Source organism: Carassius gibelio, chromosome A17 (assembly GCF_023724105.1).
Source record: "Carassius gibelio isolate Cgi1373 ecotype wild population from Czech Republic chromosome A17, carGib1.2-hapl.c, whole genome shotgun sequence".
NCBI classification, from domain to species: Eukaryota; Metazoa; Chordata; class Actinopteri; order Cypriniformes; family Cyprinidae; genus Carassius; species Carassius gibelio.
In genome coordinates this window covers 20,757,164-20,778,189 of record NC_068387.1, presented here as the reverse complement: position 1 = coordinate 20,778,189, position 21,026 = coordinate 20,757,164, and the positions used below count along the sequence as shown (strand labels likewise).

At 37.2% G+C, this 21,026-nt stretch overlaps 1 protein-coding gene across 4 annotated transcripts in view; it reads left to right on the top strand.

The window, feature by feature from the left end:
- The window catches only part of LOC127933317 (forkhead box protein N3-like), a 78,642-nt gene extending 59,583 nt beyond the window's left edge, over positions 1-19,059 (top strand). For all 4 annotated transcript variants that reach the window (XM_052530214.1, XM_052530217.1, XM_052530216.1 and 1 more), the window contains exons 5-6: positions 12,710-12,818; positions 15,339-19,059. In XM_052530214.1, coding sequence (XP_052386174.1) covers positions 12,710-12,818; positions 15,339-15,789 — 560 coding nt within the window. In that variant the 3' untranslated portion in view covers positions 15,790-19,059. The remainder of the gene's footprint in view (positions 1-12,709; positions 12,819-15,338) is intronic.
- The last annotated feature ends 1,967 nt before the right edge of the window (positions 19,060-21,026 follow it).

The window sequence follows — 21,026 nt, the reverse complement described above, 5'->3', positions numbered from 1 at the left end:
TCTTACCCAAGAAAGTGTAGCCTAGTGAACCAAACTTAGAGACCATTTTGAAGGCTCAGGAAACCTTTGAAAATGTTTTGAGATGATTTGCTGATTGGCATGTCACCATATTCTAATTTGTTGAGATGAATTGGTGGGTTTATGTTAAATGTGAGCCAAAATCATCACAATTAAAAGAACTTAAACTACTTCAGTCTATGTGCATTGAATTTTGAGTTTCACAATTTGAGTCGAATTACTGAAATAAATGAATTTTCCCACGACATTCTAATTTATTGAGATGCACCTGTAATTGAAATGGCTTAATAACAGCTATTCATTATGGTTATATTCAAACTGGTTTTCAAAATAGATGGAGAATAAAAAAACACATACAGTTAATTGTACCGTGCATTAATGTAGAATGTTACATGAGCGAGGGAGAAACAGAGTTCAGAGACCCGAGAAGAGAGCCAGAGAAAGGATTGCACCAGTGAAAAAAAGTGATAAGAGCAAAGACTCACCCGCCTTAGCTACTGTTGATACGTCTGACAAGCCATGCTGCTTTCATGCCACACATCGTGTTCTCGCAGAGGAATAATACATAGAGGAGCATAGAGGAACGATACGTTTTAAATTTTTACTTAAAGCACAAAATAAACATTAACACCAAAAAATTTGGAAAGACATTAACACCAAAAATGTCGGAAAGACATCAATACACACCATTTTTCAAGTTTAAGTCTACTGACGTTAATCTACTCTCTTGTCTGGTTTGTTTGTCTGCCGAAATAGCTGATTCGACATTATGATTGGTCAGATCACCTGTCAGTCAAGCTCCCTGTGAAGGATCAGTTGTTATTCAAACTGACCAATCAGCAGATTGCAGCTACCGACTGTACTAAAAGTGCGACGGTCAGCTAAACCCCAATGTATACACATATCGGCCTTGATCACTATCAGCACCTCTGTGTCCTCAGGAATTCCAAATGGCCCTTTTGTTGCACATTTGGGATAGGAGAGCAAATGTCTTTATTTTCAACCATACACTGTGGCTCTTTTACGGAGGTGTGCCTGAAAAGATTTGTGTGGATATTGCGTGTGCATTATCAGAGATGAAACGCGTGTAGCGCATTGTGCTGCTACATTGACATGCCCTTCAAAAAATGTCTTGCTCTGTTTTATGTCCACTTTACTGAAAATGCCAAAACAAATAAACCATCCCTGGCTTCAAGATCTTATCTGGGCACGTCTCTCGGGTTCACCTAGTAACTCTAGTGCTCTCTCTAACTGCTCACGAGGGCTCTGGGATCAGTGGGAAGTGGGTTTGAGTATGACCGTCATTCAGTAAAGCACACAATCTGCTGACCTGAGAGCAGTCTGGCTCTACAAGTCATTTACAAAAATGCGTTTTTGTCCCTGTTATATAAAGTGTGTCCTAATTTCTATGCTTCCTCACAGTAACTTCTATAAATACACTCTGAAGTCAGGGTCTGCGTATTATAATGTGTTATGTCAGCGTCCACATTTATAGTCGCCACCGTGTGTCTGGCTTCTATTACTGGCTGTAAACATGCTTCTGAAAGCCACGACTAAGCAAAGACAGCTATTTCCTGTTTTAGCCTTGGCCGTTGCATGATAAACTGTTCTCAAGTGTGTGAAATGTGAGCGGTTGCCATGGCTACAGCAAGCCCTGGCCAGGGGAGCGAAGGGAAGTGAGAGGAAGGAAGACATCCGGAGATCTTACATAGTGCATGGTGCTGAAGAGCTTACTAAGACATCTTAAAGAGCCGTTTAATTATTTATTATTTATCTCAACACACCGGGCCATTTTACAGTGCAAAGCCAAAAATAAAAAACAGGAGGGAAGGTCTGTGCCTGACAGCTCTTTATTTTCTCGCATTGCATTGTGGGCATTTGTAAAACTAGTTTAGGGATAGTTCACCCAAAAATGAAACTTCTGGCATCATTTACTCACACCTGTATGACTTCCTTTCTTCTGTAGAATACAAACGATGAATTGTGACCCGGAGCTGTCAAGCTCCAAAGCATAATTAAAGGAATAATTAGTGCTGGATGGTATACCGGTTCATACTGTATACAAGTGTTTATTTTTATGATGATATACATTTTTTAAATACCGCAATACCGGTGTAGTTTAAATAATGTTCGGAACTTGTCTGAGAGGGGTCTCTTTTCACTGTTGCACTGTGGGGAGGACACGGCTGTATAAAGATCCGAAACTGAAGCTGTAGAACTAGTAGAACATGACGACACAGAAGAACTCGTCCACAATATCCACTGACCACCACCACTGATCTATAAATGTTCTCTGTTATAGATCAGAGACCACCACACACATCCACCGCCTGCTGCCTTCAGCTCTTGCGCCTCAGACACGAGTGTGACTTCAGCGCTAGATTTAGCAACCCTCTACGCTTTTAGCGGCTTTTTTATACTGACTTTTTTGGATAAACCTTAGCTATGATTCAGTTGGAAGATGTCACCAGTGCTGCCCCGCGAGCGCAAAGTCTAACTCTCCCGGCGCAGTGTCCTCTCTCGCGGTGTCTGTTCTGTGCAGTGAGCGGCAGAGAAGCATCACTTTCAGCTGGCCGTACCGCAGACGACTCGTCAATAAATGAGTGCAAAACATGTTTCCAAGCACCTGTTGCTTACTGACTGTTTGGAATTACAAATATGAGCATAGTTTGTCTGTTAATATGCACTATTTGTTTTGTTTTTCCTGTTACTCAGATGCAGGCAGTGCGCTGCATGAGACAAAAAAGTAATAAAGCAAAAACCACCATAGCTGCTCAACATGCATCTACTGTATATGCATGTTAATTTTATCATGTCGCGATTATAAATGAGGTTAACCTGTATTTTTGGGCTGCGTTTTGTCACTATTTAGAGTGGAATTTTTCTACAATATTCCTTCATTATGACAGTATATAATGGGGCATTCGAAGTCGAACACTGCAGTAACCTATTTCCTCTCTCAAGAAGTAGAAAATGTGGTTTACACTCGGTCATGCATGGAAAAAAAAGATAAATATGGTCATATTCCGTGAAACCATCATACTGACCCTCACTAGGAATAATTCACTAAAAAATTTAAATTGACTAAACATTTATTGACACAGGCCATCCATGATGTAAATGAGTTTGTTTTTTCATAAAAATGTAGCATTTCATCACTTGCTCACCAATGGATCCTTTGCAGAGAATGGGTGCCATCAGAATGAGAATTCAACAGCTGATAAAAACATCACAATAACCCACAAGTAATCCACATGAAATGTAAAATCAATTTTATGTTTTTCTTGCCAGACAGTGTTGTAGAATGTTCCTTGTTCAAAATAAATTGTGCGAGAGGTTTTGAAGCCAGTAGACTTTATTGATCAAACAACAAAGTCGAGTTATGGTTTGCCAAAGGTAACACCAGAATGTCGGTTTCACACTGATATATATAAATATGCCTGAAGCTGTTTCATAATGCTCCATATATGGTTCGTTGTATTTTTGGACAAAATGTCTTGTACCATATATGTGTCCTTGAAGGTGATCAATAGCTTGTCATGCATGTCTTCTCCATAAATGTGTTTAACAAGCTTTAAATGGTTCAGTAAGTTTACTATGGTAGTAGCTCTGTGACAATTCATAATCAAAACTCATTAATTTATAATATTGGATATAAAATTTATATTTTGCCAGATAGAATGCCAAATAATAATGTATGAAATTAAAATCAGCAAAATTCTTAATTCTTAAGATTTTCACATACTAAAAAAAATATTTTTTTGTCTGTTCTTTACACACAAACTTAAAATCTAGTGCACAACTCGCATATCAACTACTGTTATGGTGCTTTTTGTCATTGTTGGAGCTTGATAGCCTCTGATCGCTCGTATTCAGTTTAAGTTAAAAGCAGCTTGAGCATCCTGCTAAACATCTCCTTTTGTCATCTGTGGAAGCAAAAGAATCGGAAGGGGTTCGGAATGACATGTGAGAGTGGCATTCCGAGACATATCATTGAGAGTGGGTGGACTACCCTTTTACAGACGTGAGGGAGAGGATTGTCCGGCATGTGTGTATTTGTGTTTAGCAGGGCTAGCAGAGGGGGGAGGACAGAACAAGCGCGCTCTACTGTTTTAAGCTCTACTCATGCGTGCAGAGACCATTAGAGGCTGATAAAACACACAGACGCTAGTGGCTTATCTGCCGGGTTGTGTAGGGCAGCATGGGGACAGGGTCATTATGAGAAGGGCGTGTCCCAGAGGGGGCGAGACTGACTGGTGTCCACACGCGCCGAGTGCCACCGTAGTGTTTGATCTCATTCGGCTGATGTGTGTTTGGCTCCGCCACAACGCCCACAATCCTTGTTTGGGGATTTAAAGACAGAAGGGGGAGAAGAAGAACTGTTTGAGTGGACGCTGTTGTAGCAGCGGCTTTTCACGCTCCACTAGCATGTATCGACATGCACCAAAGCAAAGAGAGAAAACAACACAACTCCCTCCTGTGGGGTACCGCTGGGTAACTTAACACCCCACACTCAAAACAAGAACTGAGCTGATTTGGAGTACTGATGGTTGGCTAATTTGCCCACCCAAGTGTGTATGTGTGTTTTGGATCTAGATATACTTTTGGGAAAAAAATAATTCATAAAGACAAAAAATATTAAGGCCTAAATTTACGATTAATGTATTTGAATTACATATAAATGTTTCAAAAAATTTGGACAGTCATACATATATAAACATGAAAGCACTAATTTAATTCATATTTTCAAAAAATATTTTATTCTAATTACTTAGAATCAACAGAAATCTGTTCATTATGGAAAAAAAACTTATTCAGTTAAAAAGTATGTTTAAATATTGTATTGTTTAAATATGGCAAGCAGTATTCAGTTAGTTAAAATATATGAGATTAAAGCAATTGGATTTATTGTTAAATACTGTACAAAAATCTGGTTATTTAAAACCGTTTATTAATGCTATTACATAAGTAACAGTATCTGTTTTATTTTTTACTTTGTTTTGTTAAAATTGTGTAGTATTGTGAGTGCATAAAAAATGCATCTAAATGTTTTTTTGTTGTTTTATGTACAGTAGTAATAAAATAATACATTTAAAAAAAAATGTATTAAAACATTCATAAAAAGCTCTAAAAGCCTGCATTTTTATTTTAGCTATGTAGAGGTTAATTGTAAAAAAAAAAATAAGAATAAAAAAAAAAAGCAGAACATTTTTTATTTTCTTTTTATTGACACATTTTTTGACTACTACATTGCCGAACCATTTCTGAAGTAATTTATTTGTAATATTTTATATTAGACTGTAAAACTTGAAGCCATTCTCACTTCTTTTGCCTTGCATTGAATACCCTCCTTTCACTATCCGTATCAATAAAGGGGCATAAAGGTCAAAACAGCACGAATAATAATTCATATTTCAGTGTGTTGAAGGGTATTTTTAGGATTGTGGAGTTGGACTTTAGCGACGGTTAAGTGGCCCGTTACCAGTGACAGAGCAGGATTCATTTAGCAGCTAATGTGCCAACTGTAAGCCCTTAATCTCTGAGCACTCCTGAGGCCTACGCACCGCCGCAGGGCCTGAGGCGGGCACCTAAGGGAAATGACTGACTTCTCTCAGCAATAGAGCAGTTTCTGCATATCAGCACGGACCACAGAAACACGCTCGTCGTGTTTATTCATCACTGTAACATTGAATGCCTCCAAGCTTAGTTTTAGCGGTACAGTAGAGTCAACGCCTTTGAGGCGACCCACTACAGAAGTCACTTTAATCTTAAGAAAATGAAAAGAAAGGACACCCAAAATTTTGTTTTTATGTTTTTAGTTCGTTGTAGTTTCTAAAAGCACTCTGATTTAAAAGTGTTCTGATGTGTGTGTCTGTGTATTATAGATTTGGCCCACTGAAACTAAAACAACCAATGCATGAAAAAAGTTTTAGCCTGTAGTGTCTTGCCTTCAAACAATCACTTCTCAAGTACTTCTGGACCTCTCTGTCTTTTCTGTCTCGTTCTCAGACTGTTTCCCTCCCTCAGCCTCTGATATCTGATTGCTGGGATCTGTTTGCATATTTTGGGAATGCATTTTGTGTTATTAACTGCACAATTAAACTTAGATGTTGCTGCAAACAAGTAAATCCCCATCCACATCATTATAAAAATGGTAATTGACCTTTCACAGGGGTTTTGTGAGTCCCTCCAGATGGTGGGATGTTCCTCTACTATGGCTCATTGCTTAACTGGGACGGCTGCTCTTTTGGATTCAAATCTGATGATTTATGCTATCGATTCGACTATTTAGCCATTGCAACATGAAAAAGACTATAGAGTCAGATACTTTGTTCACACTCTTAAAAATAAAGGTTCTACATGGGTTTTAATAGTTCCATGAAACCTACCCATTGTACAAAATATTCTTTATTGTGGAAAAAGGTTTTTTTGATATAATTTTTTTTTCCACAATAACAAAAATGATTGTTTGAAGGCAAGACACTACAGGCTAAAACTTTTTTCATGCATTCGTCAATGTTGAAATAAATATCACTTTTCGTGACTTTTTTTTTGTTTTAAGACTAACACAAAGAAAATATATATATAAAAAAAATTATTTATCAATTTATGCATTATGGGACTTCTTCTGTTTGTGATTTGTTATAATACACATCTTTAAATGCCATTTTCTCCAAATCAGCTTTTTCTCCTGCACTGAGTCAGAAATATACACTAAACATTACAGTTTTATTCCTATCTGTGTTCTGAATGTTTTTACAAATGGGTTTGTTCATATACATTATAATTTGCCTGCTTTTATACAACATTTAATTCCTGAAAAACATGGTGAAAATGATCTTCTATGGCTTTTGGCAGTATTTTCTGATTCACGATAAGAGCTATCAAAAATCCTTTCTGTAAAAACATTTAATTCTAATGTCAACAAAATAAAACAAATTTTTTTGAACCTGGCTTTATCCAGTTCACACTTCTGTTCTGAAACTGTGTGCAAATAAGTGCATTTTTAATAAGAATGTCACATTTGCAATTTTATTTTCACATAATATTTCAGAAAACAAAAATGTTTAATTTCACGTCTTAATGTACTTTGGCAAAGGTCTGCAAGCTGGGACTCAAACTCGAGACGCCAGAAGCCCAACGGGTGCTACAAGCCCATGAGGTTATCAGCTCTGACGTGACCTTAATTTTTTAAGGCATATTATACCCCAAAAAATTATTCTGAGTTCTGTTACAAAAAATTCAGAAATTTCTGGTTCCCATTGACCTCAGTTGTATGGAAACCGTTTGTACCAACATACTTCAGAATATCTCATTTAGTGTTTACAGAAGAAAGAAATTCCTACAGGTTTGGAACAGTATGTGGGAGTTAATAACGTAATTTCCATTTTTGGGTAGACTATCTCAGTCCTAGCATAGTTATATGACTTGATTTATTTTGTTTTTCAACTTGCATACTTCAACTTGACCTCAACTACAGGTTTATTTGTAAAAACTTAAAAGAGACTTAAAAATGTTTAACCCCGGGGCCCTGACACAGTGCGAGTCATCGTTAAGTTTGTGTACCCGACAACGTGTGCTAAAATCTCATCAGAACCTAACACTTAAATGAATGCTGGGTCTCCACCCTGTGAATAATAAATATGTTTCAAGCCCTTGAACATGTTCATTTGTCTGGAGAATCAAAGGAGAACTCACACGATGAGCGTTCAGAACATGCGCTGGCATCCCGCCTGCCTCTGTTTAACGCAGCCGGCGCTGACTTAAAAAGAGCATTCGTTTACTCGCATCTGCCTTCTGTCAGTAGGAGCGTTGCTTAACGTTGAGACCCTGTGTGCTGCTTATCTTTTCGGCCTGACCTTGCTCCTGGTCACAGTGGCGAAAGGCAGGATCTGAGTGAGATGTGAACACTCGGATATCAGTCTCGGTCACCGTGGCAGTCTGGTAAATAGTTGTGAAGCAGCGAGCGGGAGATCAGTCCCTAAGGAGGTCCCTTGTCACTGTGTGACCTACAAAGGGCCCTTCGATTTCTGCCAGTGTACTGACAGCAACTACTCCTAAAATGATATCCTTAAACGGCATTTTGTTTGGATTCGGTTCGGTGGCGTGGCATTCACTGTGGCTCAATGAACAAAAAGGCATCTTCTGTTGAACTCTGTTTCTGTCTCTCAAGGCTTTGTATGTGAGATGTATACGCTAGCCATCTCGCAAGTGTGTGTTGAAGCTTTTATTTAGACGTGACGGGCAGAAGGACTTCTCATAACAATCCGCAAATCCATCAACACAGCCGAGTGCTCTCTGTAGCATGCAGGAGAATTGTTTAAGACGCCGGCATCACTGTGCTCTGTTATTCCTGCCTCAGTGCCTCAAGATAGCAGTGCATCACTTGACTTTTCCTTCCTTTTAATTCTGGCTAATGCAGACATTTATCACGCTGCAAATATTTGAGCTGAAAACCGATCCCCTCAAATCCAATATACTTCCTATAGTTCATCTGGGAGAAGAATTAAGCTAAATGCATGGGCTTTATTGCACAACAGCAGGTGCCAAGTTTACAGTACAGGGAATTTGTCATCGCCTTTACTCTTCCTTTCAGTGTCTGTCTATGTGTTTATCTGTCTTTATCTCTTTTCTCACTGCGTCTCTCTCATTATACCCCAGAGGAGTGATTCCAGCAGATGCAGTATTAGATGAAATGAGCAGGCATGTAAATGCTTGTTTCTCTGGTGCATTTTTACAAAGCTGTAGTCACCATTTAAGTCTTGCTGGTGTTAATCTGGATTCCTTTTTACTCATTGAAATCAATTTAAAGCAGTTACTTCAGAATTTACATTAAAATGGTTAAATTTAAGTCAATTATAATATTAATATAATATATATATATATATATATATATATATATATATATATATATATATATATATATTTTTTTTTTTTTTTTTTTTTTTTTTTAATTAAATTATCTAAAATTGTTTTGAAAAATGTACTTTTATAGTTCAAAGTCTGAAATCATAAATCATATTACTATTATGGAACTTCTAATGTGTTTGTTTTTTAATTAATTATTCTTTATTTACTTTTTTATTATTATTTATGCATGCTTTCTTGCTTTCATTATTTAAAAAAATGAAAGTGATCATTCTTCAAAATATTTCCTTTTGTGTTCCACAGAAGAAAGAAAGTCATATATGTTTGGATGGTTAAATATTTGGGAGCATTGCATATGAGATGACGACATCACCGCTTGTAGTTGAAAGACTATTGACGTTCATTTTTATTGAAAATCATCTCAGAATATCATGCTGGATAAATACTAATACATGTATAAACACTGCTCTTTTTGTATTGGTCTTTGTGTTGATGGTACATTAACCATGAAGCTGTAAAATGTTTTCATAGCAAGTCAGGCTTTTAGTCTGTCATTCAGTACGGCCTCTGACCTTGCTTACTTGAACCTGCTCATACGAAAGTGTGCCAGTTGAATACAAAAACTCTTTAATTTACATTTACATTTATGAATTTATCAGACGCATTTATCCAAAGTGACTTAGAGTGCATTCAGGTTATACATTTATTTACCACAACCTTTTTGTCTGCTAACGCAGTGCTCTACCACTGAGCCACAGGAACACAAGTACACCTTCAGTACACCTCCTCCTCCTCCTCCTCCTCCACTGGTGTTTATACAGAAGGAAGCCCAGTGGCCATAGAGCCCATGTGTGCAGGCTGATTCTTGAGAGGACGTGGAGTCCCTGCTGTTAGGCTTTTGTGAGAAGAGAAGCGCTCGCTCTACAGAAGCAGTGGTGCGTGTCATAGGCCCGAATGTACGAATCACGCAGCCCCCAGCTGTATTGTGAGAAAACAATGGCCAAAAGCACTCTCGTCCTGAAACTCTTTGTATAAGAAGCGTTTTTAAGGTACTTCTTAATGAGTGTGTAGTTTGCCCAAGGAGGAGTCCTGTCAGGACGGCTCATCTACAGACTGACTGCTGTGACATTTCATGTGAAGGAGTTGTAAATCAGGTATTAAAGGGATAGTTCACGCAAAAATGAAAATTCAGGCTTGATTTACTCGCATTTAGTGATGAGGGGCTTTTAGGGTTTATTATTTAGTAGAATGAATTTTAAGGGTTTTTTTATGCACTTTGATATGGTAATATGGAACTGCATGGAAAGAGTGGACTATGTGCTCTGTTAGACATCTGCTTTGTTGTGAATGACTCCCCCTGGTGGGTAAAAATGGCAAAGGCTGGTGCTGAAAACTTGAGTACTTTACATTTGTTTCAGAATAAGAACTATTGCCAGGCAAACATGAACATACACAGGTTTCAGCATTTCTTTCTTGATTATTTGAATTATTTTATAAATTCTTTCTTTTTCTTTCTTCTATTTTGATTTTTTAACAACAACAACATTTTAACAAGAAGAAAATGTCTGAAGGCGTCTTTATGCATGATGTTATATGTTTCCGCTGTTTAATGCAAAACTTGACTGGTTTGTGATAATTCTCTTTTTTATGTATTTTTGTAACTTTGTCAACTTCTTGTCAGCTTAATTTGCAGCAGCGTTATTTTAGTACCATTGAAATATTTCTTAATATATTCGTTTTTATTTTAGAAATTTGGTGTTTTCATTTTAGTTAAAAGTTTTAGTAATTTTGTTGTGTGCTTTGTTCATTTATTATTAATTTCTGTAGTCATGTTAGATCATTAGTAACTAGCTGAAATAAAAAAAATACAAATATATATATTTAATTTAACTGAAACTTCATTTTATTTCAAGTATCAAACGTTTTCTTAATGTTTTCTTTTAGTTTTAGTTAGTTGGAGTAACAATGCAGAATACATCAAAGTTTTAAGTTTACAAGACATAAAAAGGTTGATGTTGATACCCAACTCAGCTGTCCCCTGTCAGAATACAGTTGTTAAAGAGGGAATTAGAGAGAAACTGACTTTTCAATACAGAATTGTGCAATTGGGTCGATGCCACTGACATTAATGTGCTTGAGGGGAAGGCCGAGAGAGAGAGAGCGTACTAACAGTCTGATATCATTTGTGCACTGACTGCCTCTGCATTGCCCCTGTGAGAGCGCCGGGCCACCTTCCCCTGGGCATCAGCGTGACCGAAACGCCGCTGAATCACAGCTGATGTTTGCACAGTGTTGCGTGTATGCCGAGCTTCCTGGAAGTCACCATCCGTGGTATTTTATTTATTACCTGCTGTTAAATGCAGCATTATCCGCACATAATGCCACATCGAAAATCTCGGTCATTGGTGCTAACGTGAAGCCATTCATTGCCATTGCAGATCTAGATTTCTTTTCTATTGAGCCAGCTAACACTTTTTCGCCTTTGTTTAACAGCTCTCATCCACATAAAAGAGGAACATTCCCAAGCACAAAAGCCTCACTGGCTTTCTTCCTGATGTGGCTGCACTGTGAATATGATTTGCTTTTGTGTCCTGCTGTTGTTTCTGATGCCTGGATGGATGGCTCGACATGAACCACCTAAAATGGGCCGAGATCATTAGCCATTCAGTTTGCTAGCCCATCCACGCTAATTGGTGGAGAGCGGCACATCTCTGTCAATTCTCATTGTGCACTCAGTTAGCTGGGACGGCCTCTGTCACAGGGCATCGCTTCACCTTGTTATGGCAGTGTGTTCCCTCAGGGCGGAAAGGCGGGTGAAGAGGGCACCCAGCCAGCCCAGATGTTCCACTCACTGTCACCTAGTTGAGTTCCGCAACTATGGCATGCATAGGGGGACCAGTTGCCTAGGCAACAATGCTCCTGCCTAATAGCCAAATCAGTGTGCTGGAATCTGAATGGATGGTTATTTTGTCCTTTTTTTGTGCTCGCCATCTGCTAAGAGTCCAGGTTCATTTTCCAGATGGAGCTTTATGTTGCCTCATACTTTGACAGAGAGGGACAGCAGACATTACGTCTGTTTGACTGCAGGTTCAACCCTGTTTAAACCTCATTAAGAGGACGCTGCTCTCGGATGCAAAAATGTTTGATTGGATACTGAGTGTGATCTCCATCAAAAAGCTATCTAATAAATAATAATAATAAAAATATATATTTGTTAATAAATATATGTATTTGTAAAATAAATGTTTATATATCATTGCTTACTTTTATTACTTTTGTTTTATTATTATATATTGCACATAGTGTGTGTGTATGCGTGTATATATATATATATATAGAGAGAGAGAGAGAGAGATCAATGCAATCAATCAATGAAATAAACAAATTCCCTGTAAAATCATGTGACAAATTTTCGAGACCCGACCTTCTATGGGTTATTTTCATTATTATAAATGAACTAGAAAAGCTATAATCATCCAGTGGGTTTGGAAAACTTGACAATATTTTCACTCTTAGAAAAATGAAGATTGTTTGCTTTTGTGCACTATTTAGGGGTCAAAGTTGCAAAAGCCAGCCTAACATATTTAAACTAGTCCTTTAAAACAGCCCTTGCCTGTTCGAGCCAATTTGAAACTATAGGGAAATTCCATCCAAACATTTTAAACTGATTTCTAATTGTTTAACATGGTGTGGTGCTTTTAAATGGATTACAGTACATGTCTGCTATAATACATAGCAGGATTGTTTAAATTGTGTATTTTGGCTGCTATATGCTTTTAGGTAGCATTTGCATTAACTTACCTTATCTGTGTTCTCTCTCCAGTCCCTCAGGGAGTGATCCAGAACGGAGCTCGAATGATGAGCCAGGGCCTCTTCCCAGGAATCCGACCCCTTCCCATCAACCCCATTGTCAGCAGGACAGCCGCTGTCAGGTCAGTCCTGTCCCTCAGGTCACTTTGAGCCCATTACATGATTGACAGGTTTATCAGCATATCAGAACCATGCTTACCCTGCAGTGCTTTGACCCATATCTGATCTCTCCCTCTGACTCCCTGAAGTCTGGCTGCTCTGTTCCTCACATTTCATTAGATCAGAGCAGGTCATTGCAGGCATCAGCGCAAAGTCTTATCCGGGCTTAGGCCCCACTCTTGCATGCATGATGTGACCTGAATAATTGATCACAAACGCTAAGTTTTTTAATGGCATGACCAAACACACAGACTGACTGTCTTGCCGTGAAACATTCATAAGTTGGGGCTCAGAAACAGGCCGCCCCTCAGGTACTGCATGCTAGTGCCAGTGCACTTCAAAATCTACACAAAATGTCCCGTCAGCCGAAGGTAATTGGGCTCTGGGTCTGGCCTAGTCACGAAATCAAGCATTACAAGCATTACAAGCTCTGCTGCATCTCAATGTAAGATTTTGCACTAAAAGGACGGAATTAGAAACTAGTGCTTGAAAAAGTGTAAACTCAAAAGAATCACCAAATAAAAACAGAGGGGTGTGCATTATGTGCCAACATCACTTTTTGTCCCATTGTGACATTATAGACCTAATTACATTTTTGACAGGAATGAAAATGAGACATTGTTTTCAGTGGATTGTATTACTGTTTAACAACATACCGATTGTTCAACTGCCGAAACGTCTTTCTGAAAAACAAAAAAAACTTTAGAATCATCTTTTTATTTAAATCAGCATAAATTAAAAAAAATGTTTTTTTGTATATACAGTAACTAACGAGAATTACATAAAATATTTAGGAGTTGAAGATATTTAATTGATACAGTCCAATATGCAATGCTGTTTTACATTTGATCACTTTATTCAATTTCTGTAGCTAAAATCTAATGCCAAACCTACCAAAAAAATCACTGTTTATTTAATTTGTATCTTTACTATATTGGATTTATTTGTGCTGTTGCTTGTAGTTAGAATATTATTATTATTTTTTTATTTGAAAGTTTTTTTCCCCATAAACATAGCATATACCGAACCATACCGACTCTAAAACATTGAAATAATCCAAACCGTGAAAAAGTTGTACCCCTAGTATATACAGTGTGTGTGTGTGTGTATATATATATATATATCAATTTTTGGCACAGTGCTCTACCAATTGAGCTACAGGAACACTATATGAATGATACACTCATGAAGATAATGTCTTAATGGTGCTAAAATATATATTTTTTGTTTATTCCTCCTGTATTTGTGGTGAAATATGACCCAGGTTTATTTTTTCCCCAGTAAGATTTATTATTTTATTAGAATGAAACAAAGGCCTAGACATGATAACTATCTCAGCCTCTTTAAAATGAGTGACACTGCATTTAGGAATTAATTATTGAAACAGTTTCTTTAGCCTGCTGTGCTGGGACTATAATTTATGAGTCATAAATGCACATATGAGGCAGGAAGTGGAAAAGCTCTTAGGATTATTTTTCGAAGCACAGAGGGAGTTTTCGCATTTCTGCAGTGATTCTGCGAAGCACGGCTGGATGTTCTTTGTCACTCAGAGCTGCTGCTGTATAAACTGACCAGAAGCACAAAACAGGCATCACTTAAAAGACACTTCATTAATGTTTCTGAGGCTTAAACATAGTTAAACTAGCTTTATTTGCCATTTTGCATCATATTATTTTACCAAAAAGTTGAGAGTTTTGTAATTCACCAATTAATATGCTTTTCAGTGTTGATGTTGGCCAGCTGAAGAGGTGCTTCAAAGAAAGCTCAAGTGTGTTTCAGAGACAAATGTTTAATTGTTTTTAATATTTAATGATGAGGCACTTGAAGGCTGCAGTGTTTATCACATAACACATGAAATCAAAACTCTCTCTCTCTCTCTCTCTCTCTCTCTCTCTCTCTCTCTCTCTATCTCTCTCTATCTCTCTCTCTCATATATATATATGACTGAAGACTAGAGTAATGATGCTGAAAATTCAGCTTTGCCATCACAGGAATAAATGAGATTTTAAAATATATTACTATAGAAAGCAGTTATTTTAAATTGTAATAATATTTCACAATATTAGTGTTTTTACTGCATTTTACTGTGAGCATAAGAGTCTTTTTCAGAAACATAAAAATTTTTACAACCCCAGAATTTTGAATGGTAGTTTATATTTAACAATTTTTATTTTTTTTACTATTACCTAGGGATAATCTTGACAGGTTTTGTGATTTAGATTTACTAATTTTATATTATACCAAATGGGATGAATTTATTCATGTGTTCCAGAGGTTGTTGCCATCTGTGCAAAAAACTTCAAAACATCAGTCCAGAGTGTCTGTGTTAAACATATTATTATAATTAATTACTATGGTAGCATAATTACATGCAGCTCCATAAAATAATTACACTGTAAGTCCATGTAGTTCATTTGTTTTACTCAGGGACAGGAACAGCATGTGTGCACGTGCACTAATGCATCTCTCGTCTGTGTTAATAGGTCAGTACTCGGATACAGATTAACCAGTGATGACGAGCCAACCCGTAACTCTTCACTGGTCAGCATTGACCCCAAGGAGGACCACACCTACAGTTTTGCCAAATCTTCCAGCTCGGATGTCGGAGAAGATGTCCACTGCGACGGAAGCGAGTTGGACGAGGCCGATGCCGAGGAAGACGACAAGAGCAAAATCAAGAAGGAGCCAAAGGAGTGGTCCGTAGACGCCCTCGCTCTGGCCCAGCACAAGAAACGGCAACATTTGACAAAAGTCAAACAGAGAGTGGCCAGTGACACTCTTCCTCTCAAAAAGAGGCGCACGGAGAAGCCTCCAGAAAGCGATGACGAGGAGATGAAGGAGGCGGCCGGATCTCTACTTCATTTGGCGGGAGTCAGGGCTTGTTTGAACAATATCACCAACCGGACGGCAAAGGGGCAGAAAGAGCAAAAATAATAAACTGACTATTAAAAAGAGAGAGAGAGAAAAAAACATCACTTTTAATAGAATTTACTATTTTTTTTTCCAGGACATCAGGTGAATTCTACTGATTTGTGGCAATATCAACAATCACTTTGTTTTCCTATCCTAATAGGTAACATTTTCCTGAGGGTTAACTTTTAGTTTGTTTTATTGTGATTTCTGTTTGTAATCTATGGAGATTGAAGCCATAGCATTCCCTTTTTTTAAGATATCCAGCAAGTTTCATTCGACTGATAGAAATATAGCGATAGTAAAATATGCCCTGCTCCATTGTCATACAGTAGATAAAGGAATAGCTCATCCCAAAATGAAAATTCTGTCATGATTTACTCACCTTCATTTCATTACCAAACCATAACACTTTCGTTTGGAATGCAAAGGATTTTTACCCATGAAATTAAAATCTGAAAGAGTTCTGTCCCTCAATTGAAAATCTAGTCAACCAATGTTCATAAAGAGAACAAAAAATTAATCCATGTGAATGAAGTGATTTGATCCAAGTCTTCTGAAGAGACATGATTTCTTTATATGATGCTTTTATTCAAATACAAACACCGAGCGAACTAATTTGGTCACGAAGCTCAAGAACCAATGAGGTTCATTCCGGCATCATGCCAATAAATTTGAGCTTCTGCAAGAACCAATGAGGTTTGCTCTTGGTTTTTTTTTTTCTTCAGAAGACCTGGATTAAACTGCTTGATTAATTTAGATCTTAATGTTTTGAAGCATGAATAGACTTTCAATGGGAGAGAAATCTCTCAGATTTAATTAAAATTATCTTTATTTGTGTTCCGAAGGTCTTATAGTTTTGGAACAACATAAGAGTGAATAAATGATGACAAAAGAAAAATTTTGGGGTGAACTAATCTTTTAAAAACATGACAGCAAATTGAGTTTCCAGAGTAGTTCTCAAGTTAGTGATAATTATGGGTTATAGTAATCTCTGGTGTAATATCAATGTTTTAGAAGCACAGGGCAGTGCCAAAGACAATCCTCAAGCAGTTTCTGTGATGTCACTTCCCCCTGATGCTCTGGCCGTTAAAGAAGACCAGCAGCATTGTGTGGAAAACACTCCTGTCTGTAGTTGTCGTTTGGCTCGTATGAATCATAGTTCACTGGGATGAGAGTAAAGCCATAAACTTTTGTCAAAGTGCTTTTTGGAGTCAAAAAAGTGATTACATTTATCAATAAGTCTCTCAAAACTGCCCCCATTTTTTTTCTGAGCAATCAAATTGAGCGATATTTTCCAACTAAACCGATAGTGGATGGTGAAACTCTTTCTTCGGCACATTGAAAATGAAAACTCTTGAGCTAAAGCTACAATACCTGCCAAGTTTATTTTAATAGCAGAAAATATTGACTGTGGAGTTGTTTTGTGTATGTTCATTTGTTTGTTTGTTTGTTTGTTTTTTCTAACCCTCATGATGTAATAAGCAATTTCATCCGGTCAGGATAAACACTGTATAAAAGTAACACTAGACCATTTTCCTTTCTTAATTTAAGCAATGTAGCCAGCAGGATTTTCCAAATCGTGTTGCATGGGTTCTGTAAAGAAAAAGAAAACCGTAAAAAAAAAAAAAAAAAAAAACAATTCAAAGTTCATGTAAGGTAAATGATGTATTTAGCATGGAGCATGAATTATTTTCATATAAATTTAGATCCTAGAGAACGAAGGCGCCGCTTCTAAATTCTATGCCAATAGGCCTAGTCTCTTTCGTTGTTTTTGTCGGATTTGATTTCCATTTGTCATCCTCGTCGCCTTTGTGTTGAAGCGGGCATCTTAACAACTACCTTCTTCAGGGACAAACACTGACTGTTGGGAAACTCTCTCTGCAATACGAGGACTCAGGCTTGGACCACCTCGGTCCATGCTTGTGGCCGCCCCGAATACTCACGAATACCCACTACGTCAATGTCCACGTCGTCAAGGAGAAGTTCGTAGTGAGTGTCGGTCCCCTTCCGGCTTCGTGCCTGCTTTTCATCCATATGTAATCCCGATGTGCGTGTCTGCGATTTATTCAGGGTCTTCCATTTTGTTCTGCGAGACTTTGGATCTACAGTTTTATTTTTCCTGTATTTACATGTAGCACTGTTCAGGAGTCATCAGTATTGATTCAGTTGTTCTTGGTACAGGCATTCAGATGGTTATTTACGACTCCATGCATATATATATATATTAAAGCACTTATAAATAATAAAAACAAGTGATACCAGAGCTCAGTGCAAATGCTAGTGTATATATTCTCACGACCTCAACCAATTGCACTTTTATTGTTTTAAGGTGCAGTAAAAAACTTAAGGATTCAGTGCCAAAGCCTGTAATGACTCTATACACTGCAAAACGGATGATGTATACTTGATATGTCAGTCATAAACATGTCAAAAAGTTGTAGCATTTCTGTCAAGTACTCATGTAGAAGATATTCTCAGTCATATTTGTTGATATCGCTCTTCATTGCTGTGTTTCATGAAGTCACCTGCCTTCCCCGTTCATCTGATGATGATAATGGTTCGACCCGATGTTTTGTAGCGTGTTGAATGTTATATCTGACCCATGAGTGTTAATGTGATGTCTCCAGTTGGCATGCCTTTCCCTAACCAAGCTAGACATTTCTTGACTCAAAATCACCCTGATTATAACCTTGTCTGCTGGTCTTTATAAAGATCTGTCATATCACATTTCTGTTCAATATGCTTCAAACTGGGAAGCCGTTAGTACAGAGAGCCATGAGTCCTGTATACACTGCCTTTCCTTCAAAGACAACACTCACTACGGAACTTTTCCTTTTTTAGTTCTTTCAGAGGAACCTGAAACATGTTAAAAAGCATCAAGAAGAGCCAGCCAAAAAAAGAAAAATGTTAATAGGAGGCAAAGTGTTTCTTTTTCTTCCTGTTGTTTTGTTTTTTACTGCCATTCTGTTATGTTTTTGAGTTGTTTAAAATGAAGGTAATGGAGTCCATTTGGTTTGTAATGAAATATTCAGTCTGATGGCATGTGCACCCTGCTAATATGTCAATATAGAGGCGTTATTGCTCTCTGTATTTCCTTTGACTTGTAATCATATTGCCAAAGACAACAATTTTATCAATTAATGTATATACCACTTTGTCTATTGCCATGACAAATTCGATTTGTTTTGGGTTTGTTTTAGTTTTTTTCTCCAACCCTACCATCAAGTTTCTGTGATTGTATTGTCTTCCAGTTGCAATAAAAAAATGTAAAACGTTTTTTTGCAAAGGTGATCCAGGACTAGTATGATGGTTTTGTGCATCTCTAAATCAATTGTTGATATTATCGTTAAAAAATATTAATATTTTGATATAAGAAGCCTATATAAGTGTTGTGTATTGGATCTAGATTTTTTTTTTTTCGGTTTACCTACCTACTGACTTTACTAAATGCAATTGATTCACCCTAATATGTGTGCAACAAGGAGCAAAAATCAATAAAATAAATTGAATTATATACTGTAAGAATAAACTACACAACCATTCAAAAGTCAGAGAAATTTAAAAAATGTTGTTTTTATGTTTTTAAAAGACTTTTCCCATGCTCACCAAGGCTGTATTTCTTGAAAAAATTAAAATATTGTGTAAAATTGACAATTTATATATTTTCTATTTTAGTATATTTTAGAATGTAATGAATTTTCAGTTTTCAGGGCCATTACTCCAGTGTTCAGTGTCACATGATCCTTCAGAAATAATAATATGCTGATTAAATGCTCAAGAAACATTTCTTATAATTTTTTTAAACAGTTGTGCATCCTTGTTGAAGAATAAAAGTAATATTTATTTTTTCCAAAAAATTTAATCTTACTGACCTTAAACATCACTGTTGCTAAAGGTATATTAAAACCTATATATATATATATATATATATATATATATATATATATATATATATATATATATATATATGTATATATAAACTCTCAATAACTTTTGTTAACCTTCACAAACCCTAAATTCTCTTTAATATGTTGTGTTTCTACTGTCTGCTCATGTCATCTTATTTTACAGTTCATACGCCACATTTTATGATCTTTATTAAGGCAACAAACATTAAATTTTAGTGTTGAAAGAGTTTGATGATGTGTTCTATCCCTATTGAAGTGAACTTTTCTAACCCTAACAATTGTTAGCACATAATTTATCAGCCCTGGTGCCTGTGGCCTATTCTTAATCAAAGAGTGAGGGTTTGGAAATCAGAACTGCCTCCCTGCACCCTGTCACTACAGCTATGCTCGTCTGTGTTGCTATGCAACTGCAGAAAAAGAGAGACTGAAAATCTACAAGAAGCTTTTTGGTGGACTCGTACAGAGTTGATCTATATTTTGCATGGGTTACCGGAGCTGAGATGAAATGCGCGCGTGATTTTACATCGACATAGTTCGGGTGAAATTTCTATTCAAACAGAACTAAACACCAAACAAATGTCATTATTCAATTTGGGCTGTCTGTGCGTGTTTTTGTTGAGTTTGGCATACGCGTGACTTCGGCATACAATCTCAGCAAACATCACACTGGCAGTCAAAAGGCTGTTTAATTTACTCAGTAAAGCTATCTTCTCGTTCCTCTGAAATCTCCCACGAGAGTTGGCTTCCAGAAAACATATTCCATGTGTTTGTTGCCAAGGAAACAAAGCAAGGTAGCTTTCATTCCAGCACATCCGGATGGTATATATACCGATGGTTTGTTTTTCCTTTTTTTTTTTTTCGAAAGGCAGAATGTAACATGACAAACTGCACTGGGCTTTATCGCATTGTTGAGTCTGGGAAGTGGCTGACTCCTTCATCACCTAAAAACTTGTCGCCTCAGGAGGTTTGTTTAGGTTTGGAGGACCCAAAAAACCATCTAGGGCCTACTACTCGTTTCCAAGGTAGCTGGAAACCGAGGCGCTCATTGGCAGAGCAAATCAATAAGTACACTCTTTGATGGAGCACGCCGCAAGATAATAACCGTTCAAATCTGCCACACGGTGACTTCAATTTGTCGGTCCTTGTAAGTCAGACACAAATATGGGAGTATTACTGCAAATCTGTGGCATTAAGGGAAGAATGTTTGAATACATTTGCAAGTCCATACATCTTGCCTTAATCTGCCTGATTTGCATGAGGGCACAGACCAGGGATTTGAGGAGAAATTGGAATCTATGATACTATGACTGGAGAAACGTGCCAGGACTTCATTAGTAAGGGCATGTTTTT